Below are 21,742 nucleotides of genomic sequence, written 5' to 3' on the forward strand. Positions count from 1 at the left end.
TATACCAATTTGCACACTTATTAAGAAATTACTCCCTCCAGTTTTATATATAAGAAACATTTTGGAAAAATTTTTTGGTCCTTTTTATAAGAAACACTCTTTAAATTTGTTATTTATTAAATTGATAATCCCTTATATACCCTTATTAAATTGTATAAAATGCAACATATTCCAATGTTATGCATTAATTACACAGACACATTCTCAAGGTTAATTTTGGAATAACACATAACATTTTAGAATTTTTAATAAAAAAAATAAGCCTTATTGGTATGTGTGTTTTTCTCAATATGTTCCTTATATATAGGACCGGAGGGATTACTTTTTTATCTTGATTTTAGGTGAAGTTTCTATTACCATGACTAAAATGAAATTTACATTGAAACTCTATAATTATGTTAAAAAGTACAACAATTAATGATGATAATTTTGAAAGAATAACATTAATTAAAATTGATTTTTGTCACTTTTTCTTATATTTAAAGTCAAAAGATTTTGTTGACTTTTGCTTATAAATAAGGTCGGAGTGAGTATAAACTAGCTTATCAATTATTGTATCTTTTTTATTTAAGAAGCTAAATTAGCCCACTTAAATTGGCGTCAGAAAAAATCAAACTTAAAACTTTAAGGAGAAACAGATTCTCAAGTCCGAAGTGAATATCACGAGACCAAATCCAACTGAGCTATGAACTACCGTATCTACTTGTATTTTTTACCAAAGATTCTAACTGTCTTTTCAATATCGTTGTTGATTGGCCAAAGCCAAACAAATTGGCACCAAACCTTTTGCCATCTCCACAAAACAACAAAACCTTAAATTAAAATCACACAAAATTCACTTCACCTCTCAACCAACAACATCAAACTGTTCCTTTTCCAAGGTAGTTATGGCTATGGCTGGAACAGGAACTCTGAATCTCTCCCAATTCTCACTCCACAAACCTCTTTCATTTTCAGCTACAAAACTACCAAGAACCAGAATTTGCATTAGAGCCATGTCAGAAACAGAAAACAACCCTTCCACTTCTGTCACCACACAACAAGATACTCCTTCAACTTCATCATCAGTGTCAATTTCTCCTCCTCCCAATTTCAAGCCACCTGAAGCTAAACGCTTTGCTATTAGATCAGACAAGACTTTTGAGATCCTTGCTGCTTCTCTTCCATTGTTCTTTCGTTTTGCTACTGGAGTTTTCGTTTCTGGGTAAGTACCAACCAACCAATTTAATCAACTCCTTTTGTTAAATGCATATACTACATGGAGATCAGTTCCTACTTCCTAGTTAGTAGTATTACCTATCAACCACATACACTCCTTCCTTGGATTAGGCGCTGACACGTGTCGGCAGTGTCCGACTGACACAACACTGATTACATTGAACTGTGTTATTCTCAAATTATTATCGTTGTTGTCGATGTGTCAGTGTCGTGTCCGGTGTCTTTGTTTGTGGCTTTGCTTCATAGAATATTAGGCTATGTGGTGGTTGGGTAGCTCAAATTTGAGCTAAGGGTTAAAGAAGTTAAAGTGTAAAGACCAGGTTCAAGTCATCATGATGAAGTAGAAAAACATTTACAACTAATTATTGATTTTGTCCGTGTTTGTGGCCTTGCTTCATTGGATATTACTTTGGGCTAGGTGGTTGGGTAGCTCAAACTTGAGCTAAGGGTTAAAGAAGTTAAAGTGGAAAGACCAGGTTCAAGTCGTGATGAAGGAGAAAAATACTAACAACTAATAATTGGTTTTGTCCATTTAAAAAAAAATAGCTTGGGAGATTGTCTTATTGGAGCTTATCTACATACATAAGTTTTATGAGATTGTTTGGGAGAACTTATAAAAATAGCTTATGACATTTTATAAGCTTTTTTCAGCTTATTTCCATAAGTTCTCCGAGATAGCTTATGAAAACAACTTATAGCATGTATGCAAAAACAATTTAATTTAATGTTATCTTTCGCTCATATCAAAAAAGAAATAACTTATGTAAGCTTATAATCTGCAAATAAGTTGTTTATCCAAACAGGGCCGTTCTGCATAGACTTGCTTGGTTTCGGTTCTTTTTGGGTAGAAAATAGGTTTTTTAGGTGGGCAGGCTTTTCAGTTTTCTATTTGTTTGATAGGGGAATTTTGGCTGTTATCAAGTCACTAAAGAATTTGATGTAATAAAATCAAGGCTTGATGTTTTAACTCTCCTAGTATTTGTTAAGTTGTTTTTTTCTTTCTCACCCAAGGTATTCCCTCTGTTAGATAATAGTATTATCAGGGCTTTAAGTATTGGACTTTATGTGTTAGTAGTCTAATAGTCCATTATGAATTATTATAAATTCTCTTGTAATGCTTATTATGTCAAGCAATGTTATTCTGATATTATTGAAACTCTAGCCGTTACTTTGTGTTTCTCTCTGAACTTTAACATGATATCCTGAGTAAGGTTCGATCCGCCTTGAACTGTCCGTTGCTTCCGCTGCTTGTGTTCTCAAAAATTTGAGAACGAAATCGTGAATCGAGTTTGTGAATTTTTGAGTTACGGTTGTCTAAATTAGTTTGATTTGATTTTGTTGCCACTGAGTGTTTATTCCTGTCATCAGTTTTGTTGCTTTTTAATTCAATTTGGCATTGAAGGTATTTGAGAGACGGTAACCAAAGAAAACAGGGTTGATTTGGTATTTTGAAAAGAAAAAAAATAAATAAATTGTGCATGCTTGTTAGAGTCATTGTATGCTGAATTTTTTTTGAAGGCTATAGGAATTTTTCAACATAACATGATTTGTTTTTGGTTGGTTTGTTTGTTTAGAAATCAGATGCCGACGAAAAGGCACCTTGTGATGTTGTGTTAGAAAAAAAATAAAATAAAGTAATCAGTTTGGTGTGTTGGTTTGAATTGATCTGATTGATTTTGTGTGATTCGATTTTGGTTCCAATTGATTTGGTTCAGTTTGGTTTGTTTTGTTATGGCTGGTTTTGTTTGGTTCTAGCGAGCGAAAACTTGCAATCTGTCTGTCTGGTGAGCGAAAGCTCGTGAGCGAAAGCTTGTGATGTTTTGTTAATGCATCATATGAGTTTGAGGGGAAGTGTTAGATAATAGTATTAGTTGGGCTTTAAGTATTGGGCTTTATGTGTTAGTAGTCTAATAGTCCATTAGGAATTATTATAAATTCTCTTGTAAGCAATGTTATTCTGATATTATTGAAACCCTAGCCGTTACTTTGTGTTTCTCTCCGAACTTTAACACCCTCGACGTAGACCCTTTGGACTTGCTATGGAACTAAACCCCGAGTCAGTGGCCGGACATCTGATTTTTCTTTATGGACATTTTCCTCCACACCTCTATGGGTCAATTCGTCCCTCAATGCTATTGACTTTACTGCTCACTTTAGACAAGCATGATCCTTGCATAAAGTGTGAAGTTATTGAATTGAAGTAACTATATTGGTAGAGTAGTGGTAAAGCAATTTCAGTGGCTCGATTTTGTTATCTGTGGGTTTTTTTACATAGGTTCAATTAGATTAGATAGATAAAGCATTGGATTAAATGTTTATGTTACAAAACTAAATTGAAGCCCCCCCGAAAGAAAGAAAAGATACACAAACTGAAAAATAAAATCATATCGAAATGAGTAAAATAATTACAAAGTGATTGCATAAAGCCTTTGTATAGGCTAACAAACAAGTCATCCATTTTAAGATTCTATTATTCACAAAGCCAAGTTTACTTACATGGTGCATTCTACAATTTGATAATTGTTTTAGTGTTGATGGATTCCCACGGGAACTATGGGGATCCGCGGGGATGGGGATGGAGGAAGAATATCCTCCGAAGCGGGGAATGGGGACAGGGATGATGATCATTTCAAATGGTGGAGAATTCTGTGGTAAAGTACTCCCCGCTCCATTGATATTCCTATAGTTACACGGTGCATTCTACAATTTCAGCCAACGTGTTTTCCGAGTTTCTACTTGTGTATTTTATTTTTGTTTTAAGAAAGTGGAAAATCATAATTAAGAAATCTGTTTTGAATTGGAGTTTTCCTTACTGTTGTTGTAGAAAGATTCTGCTGAAAATTATTGATTCATATGAAAATAATGTAGTTTTTATTGTATATAAAGCAGTATCCAAAAGCCAACTCAATATAATTTATATGCAGAATTTTTTTAATATATTGAGGTTGTTCTCCTAGCACCAATTTGACGTTTTTCCTGCTTTTGTTGTCACTTTACAGGTATTCTTTCTCATTTGTTTCTAAGGATGAAATTCCACCAAATGAATATGTTTTTAAACTTTCTGGTAATTACTCCATTCTTTTATTTCAATGGTCATTGCTCATTTTTGTATACTAGGTTTATTTTAACAATAGTAGTAATTAGTTGTTAGAAATGTTAGCGAGGGGATTTGAGCCCATAATCCATTATCTTTCTAATCTTCAAAGTACCTTATCACTCCTATTTCATACAAGGTTGATCAGTTAATTGTAAAATAGTTCATAAAAATCTGGTTTAGTCAAAACAGTTACTTAGACAGTGAAAGCTTAGAAATTTTTCTTCCAAATTAAGAACGATTACATAATATCAAATCACTTTTTTCCTCCATTTCAGTAGCTTACCAAAAATTTATGTTGTCCATGCATGAAAAGGTTCCAAAGAAAGACTTCTTTGGCTCTCTTATATAGGAAAAAAAAATTATCTGATATTTAAAGCCACACATGTCTCTGAGATTACAGTGCTTATAAATTTCTCAAATGAAGTTACTACAATTCACCATTTAAACCCCTTTGTACGGTGAAAATGCTCAAAGTTTAAGGTTTGGCTGCTTAGTGTATCTGCAAATCAAAGATATTGTCCGTGTAACAGTATCTGTGCACAACTTGTTTGTTGTATACAATTTAGATTTTTTATGCTCAACTTGTCGATATTTTCCCCCCTTTATCTTCATTTATATTTTTGCTCCTTTTTCCATGTTAACATTAGCAGTGTGGTTTCAGGCATTACAGTTAAAGAAACATCAAAGGTAGGCGCTCGACCAGAGAAGCCTATTGAGATATATGAATTTGAAAGGTATTTCATAGTTCTCTGTCAATATTTTTATAAATTATGAATTTATTCAGATTCATTCATGGATTGGACTAAATACTTCATCATTCCTTCTTTTCCCAATGCAAACTGGCATTTTATTTTTTTCTTTTGTACTTTTACATTAATATTTTAGCTTTTTACACGCCACTCTAAGTAATAAAGAATAGACTAATTTGATATGTTGTTTTCTTCTTTAATGACGTGCTTCGTTCGCGGATCATTCACAGCTGCCCATTTTGTCGGAAGGTACGGATTATCATTTTGTTGCAGGATTGGTGTTAACTCCTTTTGAAGACTTCTTGATCAGATTTTTTTTTGCAATGATTAGTTTATGGATTTAATTCATATACACTGTCAATGTAAAAAGTTGTCAATCAATTAGTTTCTGACTCATCGATTATCTATGACTATCAGTGGCATTCTTGTGTCACTATATTTAATTAGCAAATATTCTTTTTGTTGTGGATTAATATTTTGATTGTATACAGGTTAGAGAAATAGTTGCTATTTTGGACCTTGATGTTCTTTTCTATCCTTGCCCAAGAAACAGTCCAAATTTTCGTCCGAAGGTTGTTCAGTTGGGTGGTAAACAGCAGTTCCCTTACATGGTAAGATTGACTCCTTAAAACAAACTACAAAACAAAATTGGTAGTTTTATGTTATGATTTTTTGGTCATCCTAAAAAGGATGGGATAAAAGTTACTGACCTAAACTGCTTCGATGAAATTAATGCAAAAACTATGCGGTAGTTTTTCATGAATCCATATATATCTTAAATCCAACTCTAGCTGATACGAACCAGAACAGGTATCAATGGAAATATAGTGAAAAACAGGGCAAATATAGCTTTATTGATAATAATGATGAAGAATTACAGATGAGATTAGGAGAAATGGGATCCTAACACTGTAACTAACCAGAGCAACGCTCAGTAAGGCCAAGTTAGACTTGGACCTGCATTCTAACAAACTTAGTAAAATGATAAGATGCTTCTCCAATCATATCTGACTCCTTATATTGTGGAAAGGAAGTTACTACTAGCTATCACCCTTCTCTCTCTTGCTCTACGTCACAACTAACTCTTCCTGCCAGCTGTCCTTCTTCTAGAATAAACTAACCAATTCCTAGGCCCCACATGGTGATCATTAGCTAATGATGACTCATTGTCAACATTTGTATTCTGAGTCCTAACAATACTCCCTCCTGAAAGACTTGTCTTGTCCTCAAGACAAAAATTTGGAAATTGACTCTTCATCATTACTACATCTTCCCATGTAGCCTCTTCTATTTTCTGACCCTTCCAATGAATGAGAACCTGGTCCACTTTCTCATTTTGCATCCACACAAAACGATTAGCCAACACTGCTTCTGGCTCAATTGACACCCCCTGTTCACCTTGCAATTCTGGTAATTCTTCACTATCATGGTAATTTCCAACTGCCTTTTTTAACAAAGATACATGGAACACTGCATGGACCTTTGACCCTTCAGGAAGTTTGAGACGATAAGCAACAGCTCCTACACGTTCCAATACAGGGTATGGACCATAATATCTAGCTGCCAATTTTGCATTGATCCTGCAGACCACAGATTGTTGTCTATGAGCCCTTAGCTTGACAAAAACCCATTCTCCAATCTCAAAGCTTCTGTCACACCTCTTTTTATCAGACAACTGTTTCATTCTATCTTGGGCTCTGTGCAATTGTTGTCTTAATTGTCTAAGAGCTTCATCTCTATCCACTAGCTCTTTTTGCACAGCATCCACTCTAGTTTCTCCATGCACCCAGCGTGTAATGACTGGGGGTGCTCTCCCATAGACCACCTCATAAGGGGTTTGCCCAGTAGCTGAATGATAACTAGTATTAAACCAGTATTCAGACCAAGAAATCCAATTGGCCCATGTTCTAGGCTGATCAGTTATGAAACATCTCAAGTATGTTTCCAAACAACGATTCACCACCTCTGTTTGACCATCAGTTTCTGGATGGTAAGCAGTACTCATTTTAAGTTTAGTACCCTGTAACTTGAACAGCTCTCTCCAAAACTTACTCATGAAAATTGGATCCCTGTCACTGACAATAGATAAAGGAATTCCATGTAATCTTACCACTTCTCTAACAAAAATCTCAGCAATGATTTTTGCTGTATAAGGATGCTTCAATGGTATGAAATGCACATATTTTGACAATCTGTCAACTATCACCAGAATTGCTTCATAACCTTTAGATTTGGGTAGCCCTGTTATGAAATCCATTGACAAATCCTCCCATATGCGATCTGGGATAGGTAATGGTTGTAATAAACCACCAGGAGAACTAGTCAAATACTTCTGTCGTTGGCAAGTATCACATGCTTTGACAAATTCCTGTACAGTGTTCTTCATACCAATCCAGTATAAATTTGCAGCAATTCTTCTATAAGTTTTGTAAAAACCTGAATGACCTCCTTGAGGAGTGGTATGAAATTCAGACAATAAAGTTTGCACCATGGAAGAATGTGCAGAAATTACTAACCTCCCTTCATACAGCAAAACACCATTCTTGTACTCATAACCTGGTTTGGCTTGAGCATCTTGTTGCAATGCTTCTATAATCTGCTTTAATTGAGGATCTTCATGTACTTCAGATTTCAACATATCTTCATCTTGCCAATGTACACTACTGACAAACTGACACACCTCTCCTTCATTCACTCTTGAGAGTGCATCAGCCCCATTATTGAGCCTCCCAGGTTTATATATTATATCAAAATCATACCCTAACAATTTTGCTGCCCAATTCTGTTGATCTGCAGAAACCATTCTCTGCTGTAACAGTTGCTTCAAACTCTTTTGATCAGTTGAAACTATAAATTTCCTCCCAATCAAATAGGGTCTCCAATGTTGTATGGAAAGAACCACAGCCATCAGTTCCTTTTCATAAGCTGACTTGGCTAGATTTCGAACCCCTAAAGCTTTACTGAAATAAGCTATAGGTTTCTTATCTTGCATCAGAATGGCCCCAATTCCACTTCCTGAAGCATCAGATTCAATGACAAACTCTTTACCGAAATTTGGTAAAGCAAGTACAGGGGCAGTAGTCAAGCATTTCTTGAGAGTTTCAAAAGCATGAAGTGCTTTTTCATTCCACACAAAAGCATCCTTTTTAGTTAATTCAGTCAAGGGCTTAGCTATCTTCCCATAGTCCTTGATGAATTTCCTATAATATCCAGTTAGACCCAAAAATCCCCTCACACCTTTTACATTCTTGGGAATGGGCCAGTTTGTCACACTCACAATTTTACTAGGGTCCACTGCTACTCCTTGATATGTGATTAAGTGCCCCAAATATTCCACAGATTTCTGACCAAACTGGCATTTTTTCTTATTAGCCACAAGTTGTTGAGATTGCATTATGTGTAATACTTCTTTCAAATGACTCATGTGCTCAGACCAGGTTTTACTGTAAACCAATATGTCATCAAAAAAGACAAGAACAGATTTCCTCAATAATGGTTTGAATACCTCATTCATTAGACTTTGAAAAGTTGATGGTGCGTTCATCAATCCAAAGGGCATAACAAGAAATTCGTAATGTCCTTCATGTGTACGAAATGCAGTCTTGTGGATATCTGTTTCCTTGACCCTAACCTGATGGTACCCTGATTTAAGGTCTAGCTTAGAAAAATAGCTAGCTCCATGTAGCTCATCCAGTAATTCCTCAATCACCGGAATAGGAAATTTATCTGGTATGGTAGCTTTGTTCAACGCTCTATAATCCACACACATCCTCCAGGAATTATCTTTCTTTTTAACTAATATAACAGGACTAGAAAATGAGCTGGTACTGTGTCGAATAATTCCAGCCTTCATCATTTCATTAACTTGTTTTTCAATTTCATTTTTATGATGGTGAGGGTACCTATAGGGTCTCACATTGACAGCCTCTGCTCCTTCTCTTAAGGTAATAACATGTTCCTTTTTTCTTTTTGGTGGCAATCCCTTTGGATCTTGGAACACATCTGCACACAAACTCAACAGTTGTTCCAATTCCTCAGATTGATTCACCTCTAAAGAATGTAGGACTCCACAACTTACCTTATTCTTCTCTTCCTTCCCACCTATTCCTCCCTTCAATTTGGGTTTACCAAGCACACTCTGTAATGTTTCCATCATGCTGAGTTGACTTCCTATACCCTTCATTGTGACCCATTTTTTATTGAACCAGAAACTCATGGTGTGAGTCTTCCAATTAACTATCATATCTCCTAAAGTTCGCAGCCATTCAATACCCAGTATCACATCTACACAGCCCAGTTCGAACAACTGAACATCAACAACCACCTTCAACCCATCTACCATGATTTCTAAACCTTCACAGGTGCCCTTGGTTCGCGAACATGACCCATCTCCAAGTTTAATGTTCAAAGATGAATTGTTTTGAACGTTCCAATTCATTTTGCGCACCAAACTTTGTGAAATAAAATTATGGGACGCACCACTATCAACCAAAATCACCACTGGTACTTCTTGAATCGTGCCTTGTAACTTGATAACTTGTGGTATTGTTTGGCCTGTATTCCCCAATTGGAAAAGATTCATCATACTCATTTCTCCTTGTATTTCCTCTTCATCCTCCACCTCAACAGCTAACAATTTTCCTTCACCATCGTCTTCGTCATCGTCATCAACCACCAACACTTTGAGATGTCTTTCTGGGCATCGATTCTTTTGGTGATTTGCTCCACCACATCGGAAGCACAAACCCTTTTTCTTCCTCTCCATGATTTCGTTGTACGATAAGGAGGAGTATCCACGGTCTCTGAAATTGTTACGTTTGTTACCATTCACATTGGGCCTTTCATGTCTAAGCCCACTGTTACCATCCTTGGGCCCATCGCCTGCTCCAGATTTAACAAAGACCCAGTCAGCCTTATCTTTTTGTGATCCAATGGTTCCGGGTCGATTCGACCCATGACCCGATTTATTAGATCTAATATACCCAGATCCATATTCTCTTTTCGTTTCTCTTTCAACAGCTCGCGCCACCTGCAACACCTTCGACCGCGATAAATCTCCCATCACCGATAAACTACGCACCTTTCCACGCACCTCCTCCTTCAATCCATGTAAGAAATATCCCAGAAATTGTTTATCCGGTAGCCTAGGAATTTGAGCGGTTAGATACTCAAAATCGTTGATATAATCATCAACGCTTCCTCGTTGTCGAAGCTCTGTCAACTGCTCATACACATCACCTTCACCGTGTCCTCCATATCTCTCCAGTAACGCATGTTTCAACTGCTCCCAATTCAATTCTTCGTTCTCATTAATTAATGAGTTGAAAAAATGAATTGTTGGCCCTTCCATGCATAACTGAGCTAGATTCACCTTAATCTCCGGTCGTGTGTTCTGGACACGGAAATAAATCTCAGCTCGTGAAATCCAACCAGCTGGATCTTCACCAACGAACATAGGTAACTCCACTTTTTTCACCGAACGGCGAAACTCAGCCAAAGCCTCTCCATCGAGCTGGTTACTGCCCGATTGAGAAACACGTTGCGCTGATCCTTCAGCAATTTTTTGTGTTGGATCCTCAACGATCCTTTCATCCCCAACTTCAACTGATTTTCCGATGCTCTTCTCGAACATGGCGATGAGTTTTGCTTGGTTTATTTCCATGTTGGCCAAGGTCGTCTTGACCCCACTGATCTCTGCTTCCAACGAAGCAATCTTATCATCCATTCCTCTGATTAACTGAATTTGAGAAGTGTTCTTAGGCATTCACTGGTCTCCGATATCGATCCGGTAGGTCGGACCAAATTGATACGAACCAGAACAGGTATCAATGGAAATATAGTGAAAAACAGGGCAAATATAGCTTTATTGATAATAATGATGAAGAATTACAGATGAGATTAGGAGAAATGGGATCCTAACACTGTAACTAACCAGAGCAACGCTCAGTAAGGCCAAGTTAGACTTGGACCTGCATTCTAACAAACTTAGTAAAATGATAAGATGCTTCTCCAATCATATCTGACTCCTTATATTGTGGAAAGGAAGTTACTACTAGCTATCACCCTTCTCTCTCTTGCTCTACGTCACAACTAACTCTTCCTGCCAGCTGTCCTTCTTCTAGAATAAACTAACCAATTCCTAGGCCCCACATGGTGATCATTAGCTAATGATGACTCATTGTCAACATTTGTATTCTGAGTCCTAACACTAGCAAATTGACTCAAATTTTTTAATTTAAAAGAAAAATGTAACCAAGAGTGGTATCCTAAACATGGTTTGATTTGACTGTGTTCCAATATATAAACTTTGTTATTATGTTCATATACATATCTTTTGACAATGTGTACATTTACTGACTTAAATTAAAGGTGCAGTGAAATTTCTCTTTTTTTGAAGTTGCTGCCAAACGCTTTGCCCCTTAAATTGATTTCTACTAGTTATGTATTTATCTGTCATAAAATTTAGTGTATTAGATTAAGAAATAACAACTTTGTTGTTTCAGGTTGACCCAAACACTGGCGTTTCAATGTATGAATCAGATGACATAATTCGGTATTTGGTCGGCAAATATGGTTAGTGTCTTCATATATATCCTTTTTGTTGCATTTTTTTGTATTCTAGTCTTTCTAATTGCAACGGCATAGATTTTGGACCTAACACAACCTTACAAAATCAGTCTGTAACATCATGACTGTTCAAACTTTATCAGCTCTAATTAAGTCCTATCTTATAGGAGATGTAGGACACGAGCTTTTGTCCAATAAATAACATGTGTACGAGAGAAGATATTATCATCCATACTTTTCAGAAATGTGTATTTTACCACTTACAAAGGGAAATCATCATGTAACATTGCAGCATGCAGCATATATATGTTTAAGCACCGTAACATTCAACATTGTGCCAATACTTCGATTTGAAGAGCATTAGTAATCTTTATAGGTTCTTGCAATTACTAGTTTTGTATCTTCACCAAAAATATCCTATTATGTGTTTTGACCATTCATGATCTGTTCTGTAGGTGATGGAAACGTTCCTCTTGCTTTATCACTTGGATTTTTAACGGTTAGAACCTGACATCACCATCATTGGTTTTTATCACCAGAAATTTGAATTGAATCATTGATGTTAACAAGCAAATACTATATCTTTTTGCAGTCATTGACTTGTGGTCTATCTATGCTTGGTCGTATTACAAAGGTAATATCTGATTTATTTCCCTTTTATGTAATGGAAGTCGCTACTATGCATTCATTTCAATTTTTCGTAGTCAGAAGATTTAACTTGCAAAGAATATTAACGTTTCAGGGAACAACATATACTCCAGCAAAGTTACCACCACAACCGCTTAAATTATGGGCGTATGAGGTTGGTCCAAAACATTCAAACCATGCATCCTGATACTTAATGAGTATACAAGGCGGCGACCATTACTAAATTATTGATCGGCATGCATGAGCATGACAATGTAGCATTTATCTAGTGCTACAAATTTTATATTTTACATACTCAAAAACATTGTTCACAGATAAGAAAATAGTGAATCGCGAAAACTAAATTTGATTGAATGAGTAAAGGGATTACATCGAACTAGTAAGTAGTAACTGACTAACGAACTATCTAACGATATCTCTAATACGTTTGTTCAGGGATCTCCTTTCTGCAAAATTGTACGGGAAGTACTTGTGGAATTAGAGCTGCCACATTTGCTTGTCAAGTAAATTCCTTATTTTTCTACTAACCATATGATTTTTACTTTAATATATGCAGTCCATAGTTTAATGTTATTGGTGATTATGATATATTTCTAATCAGCTTTTGTTTTTTCATGTTACTTTAATATTTTGATTGTAGTTGTGCTAGGGGTAGCGCAAAACGAAATATACTATATCAGAAAACCGGACATTTCCAGGTATTTTATTGGTTCTAGTTTATGCAAATTTATACGCTGTTTACAAGTTTCATGACATGGTATTTGGTATTTTGGTTAATAGATTATTATGATGGTTATGGTTTACAGGTACCATTTTTGGAAGATCCAAACACTGGTATAGAAATGTTTGAGAGTGCAGAAATCATAGACTACATTAGAGCAACTTACACTCTTTAGTAATACATTGCATATCAATATCACTTTCATGAAAAAAATAAAAAGCTTACGCTCGTAAGCGATTTTTTGTGAAGCGTATGAGATCTTTTACTCAATATCTTGTTAAGCCTGACTCCTGTCTTCTTTTCATCTTGTAAAATTTAAATTGGTTCTTACTTATACAGGTAAATCAATTTGTTACTATAGCAAAAATATCAAATAGTGGATTTAATTTGCCTCAAAAATAAAGTTATACAATGGTTTTTGGTGCTTAAAAGATTAAATTGTGGGTTACAATACATCTGTGTGTGTGTGTGTGAGAGAGTTTATAACTTGTAATTTATCCATTTTTCTCTCCATTTTATCTTTATTATTTTAATTAAAAAATGAAATATTAATTTGTTTGAGGTAAAAATTAAATATTAATTAAAATGTCTATTCATGTCATTTCATATTTATCATTAGTTCAATGTTTAATTTTATTAAACATTACAAATTTGATGCTCTAAGTTAATTACCATTTATCTGCCTTAAGTTCATATGTTATCAACTTTCATAACAGTTATCTACTAATATTTTATTTAAAAAAAACCTATGAATACGGTTTAATGTTTCACGTAGCTGCTGCTATCAAGGTTTTTTCTTATCTATCTATCTATCTATCTATCTATCTATCTATCTATCTATCTATCTATCTATGATTAAACTCAACAATTGCTTATTTTTTAGCAGTAAAAATTCTTTCTTCAACCCATCAAATGAATCGTTCACTTTAGAGACATGGAGATTCCACTATCTGACACTAGAATAATAAGCCTTTTTCAGCATTACCTTTAAACGTAAGTTTCCACCTGGGGGAGGTTCATTTATACCTTGGTCCCAAACTCTTTCTATAAGTAAAACACTTCTGTCAAAAAAATAAATAAACAAACACTTAAACAATTATTTTATAACAAGGCGAAAAACACGTAGACATTAGAGAATAAAGCAGGTTATGACCTAATTCTTTACCTATATCTCCTTATTATATTAAAAAAAGTAATATATACAAAATTGAGAAATATAAACCTAACTTAGTGAGTGAACACAAAAGCATGTAAGACAATAAAATAAACCAACTTTTTTTTTAATCCTAAAATAAAATAGAAGTTCCTAAAACTTGAGACGAATGAACCGACCATCAATATACAACGGTCTACGTATCCACTACTTCCTGCAGCAAGCAACATTGATGATTTTTTTAAAGTTAAACAGTCTGAAATCAAAAAATAATACAAATATTGAGATAGAACCTAAAGTTACACATGTGATGAATTGAATGGTTCAAAAGGCAGGATAGATTTAGGCAGCTTCCTCAGACAGGGAGCACACCATGTGTGGCAGTGACAAGCTTGTGACTCTTTTCTTTGGAATAAAGTGTGTACTTAATTACTAATCATACTATTTACATTTAGAATTTGTTAATCAATAATTAAAATTATTCACTTTATGTTCTAAACTTAATTGTCCAGAGAAGTCGGATTCCTATAAAACTTTTGGGAAAGATGATAGTTTCCTATAATGTGGAGAACCAAATTTGGATGGGTCAATAATATTATATTTTTTTTGAATAATGAGGTCTAAAAAGTATATTTAAACAGGTGAAAAAAATGTATCAAAAAAGAAAAATGAAATGTAGCAACTGTCTCTTAGCCTGATATAGTGCTTTGTACGCGTGCCCAAACCAATATGAATGTGTGTCACTAATAGTGGCCTTACTTTTACATGCATCTTAATCATATCACCACTCATGAGGAAAGGAAAGACATTGACTTGTAGCTTATGTTTGGTTCTTAAGAAACCACGCAAATAAAAGGAATATCTTCCATATTTCACTTTTGTTTGGTAGGAACATTATATCCAATATGTAAAAATTGAACTTTGAATTTTAGTATATCTATTTAGTTATTTATAAAGGTAAAATTCTAATATATAAGCTATTCCACAAAAAAAAAATCAACATTCATTAATGTCCTCTCTAATGTCATTTGGTATGGTATTATTTCTTGGTTAGAGATTTCGTACGTTCTTCCAAATAATGTTATAGCTAGTAATATTGTTTTTTGTGAACCCATTAATTTGTTTGGGTGCAACTTGATGTGCTTCTCTTTCGACACTCTACCTTATATTTTTGTTGTTTTGTGTTGTAATTTGACTCTTGTTTAACCTCTAGATTATGTTTGTGCTAATATAGTGTTTTGTTTATGGTTCCTTAGTTGCTTCAAAAATAAATTGAAAATTGGTAAGAGATTTAAGTCTTAGGCTTAATTAGTAAAATGATCCCTTAAAGATATTTCTGGTTTCACATTGGTTCCTTAAAGAAAAAAGGTCTGAATAAGTCTCTTAAATACATATCTGTTAATTAGTTTGGTCCTTTCCGTCCATTTTTTCCAGAAACCGTTAAGTAGTGTACACGTGACACTGTGGCTACTTACATGACATACATTATGTGGTAAATCGTGGTTGCTTACATTACATGGCATATATGTGGTAAATCATTTAAGGGTTTTTGGAAAAAATGGACGAAAATGACCACACTGATTAACGGATATGTCTTTAAGGGACCTATTCGAACATTTTTTTTCTTTAAGGGACGTATTCAGACCTTTTTTTTATTTAAGGGACCAATGTGAAACCAAAAATATCTTTAAGGGACCATTTTAGTAATTAAGCCTAAGTACGCATCAATTGTTAATTAGGTTCAAACATAATTGACTCTAAAATAACCAAAAAAAATTCCAATTTTTTTAGTACTTTGGATTTGGATGAACAAATTTTTAAATAATATTAACTAATTTTTATTAAATAATAACTTATTTAGTTATTTATTTATCAGTTAATTCTATCGATACATGTTGAATTTACACATGAACTATAAAATCCTCATATATGAGAGATTGACATTGTAATCTTAAGAGGTAGAGTTCAATTTCTATCAAAGACGGTTGTACCTAATTAATTATTAGTATTATTATATTAATAATTATTTATTCTCTCTAATTTTGAAAAAATAATATTACCATTATCATGGTAATGGTAAAGACGTTATCAATGGTAGTTGGAATAATGGTGTAGAAAGTGATTTTCTTTTAAAGAATGATGTTAGAAAGTGATGAAAAACATTAGAATTGTAATCCATGTAGTAAACTTCTATGATAATGTTCAGCTTTCTTTTTCTTAATTTGCTGGCATATGTGTATTATTAGCGAGTACTATGTGATTTCTTGTGCAATATAGTTCACAAAGTACTTTTTAATTTCTTTATCAACATCATTCTTTTCAACTTTTTCCATTTCATACTATGTTTTTAACCCTCTAATTCCTCAAAAGAATTAGTCTTAATTAACATGAATTCGATTAAAAAGTAACTAATATTTAGTTAATAATTATTTAAGTAAAGAGATCAAATTCGTAACCTTAACTAAAATTTATTAATATTTAAATTTAACTATTTAATTTTGGCCCTTCATGTCCATCACTATATAACATAAACTATTTTTAATTATTTCAAAATCTAATTAAGTCTTTTAAATTTTAATATATACTTTTGACGCGAGATAGAGTCACGAGATCAAATTGATTAACTTTTTTAACAGTCAATTAAACAGAAACAAGTTTTATGTTTTTTCAATTAATTGATATATGTGATTAAGGGTTCATTCGAATTGATTTATTTTGAGCTTATGCGAAATAACTTATGTAAATAAATAAATTTTTATGTATTATTATAAACATTTTAAGGTAGTTTATGAAAGAAAAAAAAAACAGCTATAAAAACACACTTTTTGTAAGTGAAAACGTATGAATCAACTTAAAAAGTTTATTTATTTGTATAAACTATTTTCATAAGCTCAAATATAAGCCAAATCGAAACTGTCCTAATTTCTATATATTCATTGAAATCATAAAACATTTTTACACATACTTTTGATCGTATCCTATTACGAAGACATTTAGCTATATATGATTGAATACTTTAATTAATATAAAATTTAGGTGAGTTAAGTCTTAAGAATTCATCAGAGTCAGAGAAAGTCTCAAGACTCAACGAGCATTTATAAAAATACTTATATACTCCCTCCGGTTACTATTATAAACAAAAAAATTACTTTTTTAAACCTAAAAAATAGTTTTTTGCTTATAATAATAATCGGAAGGAGTATTATCCACCAACGAGTTACTTAATATATTGACAACAAAAATTAAATTTACAAACTTAATTATCACTGACCAACCTAAGTTACCACCTTGACAATTAAATCCTTCATTAATTACAATTAACAAAGCGTCAGTTCTTAAGCTACGGAGTTTTAAAAAAAAATTACGGTTATCAGAGATAATAAACAGTCAGAACAGAATCTGGTACATGCTCCTTGGCAGCATATTAATGTTCCTAAAATAGAAAAGGACAGCAATGTCTCTCCACTGATCTTGTAAGTACCTTCAACAAAATAGCCATAATAATCATAATCATAATATATATATTGAAGAACCACACAAGACCACACAACCATCACATTATTATTCTATATTCTATATAAAGCTAAGAGAATAAAACATTGGCTCTTAGATCAAAGCAAGCATTGCTAGCTAATATCTCTATTCATTCACAATGGCCTTCAAGATTTATTTCATAATTCTTTCTATAGCAACTTTAGCATTATGCATTTCAGCAGAGTACAGTAAGATTTCATTTTGCATTTATCATACCTTAATTTTAGTATGATATACAGTATGTTTGATTTTTTTTTTTATTATTGTAGATTCAGTTAATTTTAGTTATATTGGTCCAAACGGACCTGATAAGTGGGGAAACTTGAGTCCGAACTACGCAGCATGCTCAAATGGGAAAATTCAGAGTCCTGTGAATCTTGCATCCACAGATATTGTACTCAACAATGGATTGAAATCTTTAGACAGAAACTATGTTCCAACAAATGCAACACTAGTTAACAACCAAATCAACATTGGGGTATGATGTTTCTCAACTACCAAATCACTCAAAAGTAAAAATTCGCTTGAATTTAAGGCGCGTGTCTAATGTCTGATACGTGTTGTTGTCGGACACCAATATAACATGATGCATATACATACAGTTACATTCAATTTACTCAAAAGAAAAAATTAACTTGAAATACTAATCTGATGTCGGACATCATTACAGTACAATACTGAGACATGTAGTTACATTTAATTTTTTTTTAATCTGGTGTCTGTGGTATGAAACTAATATGGTTGAGTTTGGGATTTATTTATAGGTGCATTTTGAAGGAAAAGTGGGAGATATTAATATAAATGGAAAGAATTACTCATTGAAACAACTTCATTGGCATGTTCCTGCAGAGCACTGGGCTCATGGACGTAGGTAAGTTCCATCTTTCTTCTCCTAATCTCAACACAATCAAGGGTGGTGGCACCTTTCATAGCTTTCAGGAGCTATGGCTATGGAAACTAAAAAATATTATATACTACTATTTATTTTACCTGTCAATGAATAATCATATACTTATTCTAGATTTATATAATTGGAATTTACCTGAATACACATACTAAAAACAAATGAACATTAGTAAAAAGAAAACAACAACATTGATGAAGCCGTCTCTCCAACTTAAATTATCTTTTTCTTGTTAATTGCATTGTTTTATTATGTTTGATTTTTTACCGGCTAAATTGCATTTTTGATTCATTAATTTTTACAAACTTGTAATATTGACCCCATAACTTTCATAATAGTATATTTGACTCCCTAACTTTAGTTAATTTTGCAAAATATTGACCCCCACTGATTTTGACCAAATCAATATACATGTGAACAATGACTCACATGTTACGTCAGTATGTATTGCCATGTAGATAGTGACTCATATCTCACATAAGCATATGTGACATATTCTAATTTGGATATTTCCTCTAATAAAATGGATCTATTGAGCCTTAAAATGTTTGTTACTAATTAATATTTATTTTTCTGTAAAATTTTACTACTGATTAATCTTTGTACAAATTAATATTCCACTACAGACATGAGGCAGAGCTCCACCTAGTTCACCTCACAGAAGATAACACTGGCATAGCAGTTATAGCAGCCCTCTACAATTTGGGTGATCCTGATCCTATAATCTCCAAGGTATAGTATAGTTATTGAATTCACATTCACATTTATCATGTAATGACACATACTATTATAAAGATTAATAGAATTAGAGTGTACTAATAATTTATTATTTTGAATGTTAATAGTAGTGTGTACTAATATGTATGTGTGGTTTGTGGATTGTAGATTGAAGACAATTTGAATGGTCTATACTTTCAGAACCGTGAAGGCATTAAAAATGGTAAAATTGCTCTTGGCACTTTTGATGTAGAGGAATTAAATAAAAGAATACATAGGTATTATAGATATGTTGGCTCTCTCACTACTCCTCCATGCACAGAAGGTGTCATTTGGAACATAATTGGAAAGGTACTAATTAACTTAATATAGTATATAGATCATCCACGGCTGCTGCACAATTCAGCGTGTAGAATCGTTAGAATTAGAGAAAACTAATTTCTCTTCTAAAATCAAACGACTCTACATATTACTGTATTGTGTTGCGGTCGTAAATGATCCAATTTTCTCCAATCTATGTGTGAAGAATATTTATGTTTTTTTATTTATTAATATCTTGACTGTTGTGCATGCAGGTGAGGACACTCTCCAAAGAACAACTTAAACTTCTAAAGGCACCATTGGGTTTAGAGTTCCAGCACAACGCAAGGCCACTTCAGCCATTGAATGGTCGCAAAATTGAGAAGTACTATTGCCACCACAACAAGAGGCAGGGGACTAAAACATCATCAACCAAATATCATTAACAAATTTTCTGATTATGTACTACTACCACCCCAAATAGTAATAGTAATAAATCTAGTATATATATTCCTAAGCTAATACTCTCTTCTGTCTCAATATTAAATTTCAAATTTTTAAATTTGGTTTCTCTCAAAGTATTTGTCATTTTATAATATCAATAAAATTATTAATTACTTTCTTTTTTGTTAATATATTATTATTTATCGTGGGAGTTATAATTAAGATGGTTTCGTGGCTGAGGTGGATGAGATAAAAATTGAAGTGATAAATTAAAGAGGTTGGTGGCTTAATTATCACCTACATAAAAAAACTAACAATACTAATTTAATAACTATTAAACATAAAAAACTAACAATACTAATTTAATAACTATTAATATTGTCTGTTTCAAAAAATAAATAAATTATTTATTATATTTTAACCAACGTAACTATTCCACTTAGGAGTGAACATGGGTTGGGCCAATGTGAGCATTTTTTTATGCTAAATCGACCCACAAAAACTTAGTTTTTTTTGTTTTCACCACTAGTTTAATCTGGTTCGATGATTAGTTCTGACATCAAGTGGTTTCAGTCTCCTCTCAATTGCAGTTGCGGAAATCAACCCACAAAAACAAAGTTGAGATAGATGATCGGGTAAATTCAGTTTAAAAATAAACAAAAATTGAAGTGCTATACTTTTTTTTTAATGAAAAAGAAGAGTTATCCTTGATACTGAGTAAACTCAGTTCCAACTTAAAGAAATCAATTTCACCCAATGAGAAGAGTAAAATTTATTTTTCTTTTGGCACCCTTTTAGTTTTCTCACGCGTCCTGCTAAATTTTCAAAATATTTTGTCCACTACTTAAGTAATGAATGGAACCTGCTACATAAGTAGCAGATAAAAATATTCAAATTCACTAACATTTTAAGATTGCACGCCTCTCAGAAAACCCCTACAAAATTTTAATTTTTTTTCCATTTATTACTTAAATAGCGAAATGGGTGAAATTGTGCGCTAACTAAGTCTCTCGCTCAAGAGCATGTAGATTCTCATCAAATCGGTAGCACATGCTATACTTCCTTACTGTATAGGAGCATTCCTTTTGCTGTCAACATTGGGGGGAAGAAATTGAGAGAAATGTTAAACTCATTTTATTGGGGATTAAAAAAGAATGGAGCCAAAAGTATTAATTGGATTAGATGGGATAAACTTACCGAAAGGAAAGAACATGACGGCCTAGCCATCAAAGATATCAAAGGATTCAATATTCCAATGCTAGTAAAACAAAGATGGAAGCTTCTAACCATTAAAAGAGTCCTCAAAGCTAAATACTTCCCCGCGAAGGGCTTCTTGGAGGCTAATCTAGGCCATAATCCAAGTTACAAACGAAGGAGCATTTGCAGCACTATATCATTGTTATCTCTCGGTTGTTGGCAGGAGCGAACAACCGATTATTTCATATTTTCCTTAGTTGCGATTGCGAACATGCTGTGAAATGTTGGCAGGAGGTTGACCTTTGAAATGAAATTCAACCAATTATTTCACAACTCACAAAGTGACTGATTGTGCGGTGTTTGAAGCATAGTCACATGGTTCGCAATTCGCTTCGGTACGTGGTACGCATTCGGGTACGCGGTACGCAACCCTCAAAGTATTTGGTACGTTAGGGATATACATAGTTGGTACTCTATTTGGGTTCGTGGTACG

General features: G+C 33.5%; 2 protein-coding genes across 2 annotated transcripts; both read left to right on the forward strand.

The window, feature by feature from the left end:
- Positions 1-730: 730 nt before the first annotated feature.
- Positions 731-13,399, forward strand: LOC123903235. Its single transcript, XM_045953176.1, has 12 exons — positions 731-1,204; positions 4,218-4,282; positions 4,977-5,049; positions 5,295-5,313; positions 5,556-5,675; positions 11,568-11,637; positions 12,087-12,130; positions 12,224-12,265; positions 12,374-12,433; positions 12,715-12,782; positions 12,920-12,977; positions 13,086-13,399. The coding sequence occupies exons 1-12, from the start codon at positions 888-890 to the stop codon at positions 13,173-13,175; spliced, it is 1,026 nt and encodes a 341-aa protein (XP_045809132.1). The 5' UTR covers positions 731-887; the 3' UTR covers positions 13,176-13,399.
- Positions 13,400-17,658: 4,259 nt separating this feature from the next.
- LOC123903236 (alpha carbonic anhydrase 1, chloroplastic) lies at positions 17,659-20,229 on the forward strand. The gene is made up of 6 exons (XM_045953177.1): positions 17,659-17,875; positions 17,957-18,165; positions 18,452-18,558; positions 19,218-19,323; positions 19,477-19,659; positions 19,884-20,229. The coding sequence occupies exons 1-6, from the start codon at positions 17,806-17,808 to the stop codon at positions 20,052-20,054; spliced, it is 846 nt and encodes a 281-aa protein (XP_045809133.1). The 5' UTR covers positions 17,659-17,805; the 3' UTR covers positions 20,055-20,229.
- The last annotated feature ends 1,513 nt before the right edge of the window (positions 20,230-21,742 follow it).

Source organism: Trifolium pratense, linkage group LG1 (genome assembly GCF_020283565.1).
Source record: "Trifolium pratense cultivar HEN17-A07 linkage group LG1, ARS_RC_1.1, whole genome shotgun sequence".
Lineage (NCBI taxonomy): Eukaryota > Viridiplantae > Streptophyta > Magnoliopsida > Fabales > Fabaceae > Trifolium > Trifolium pratense.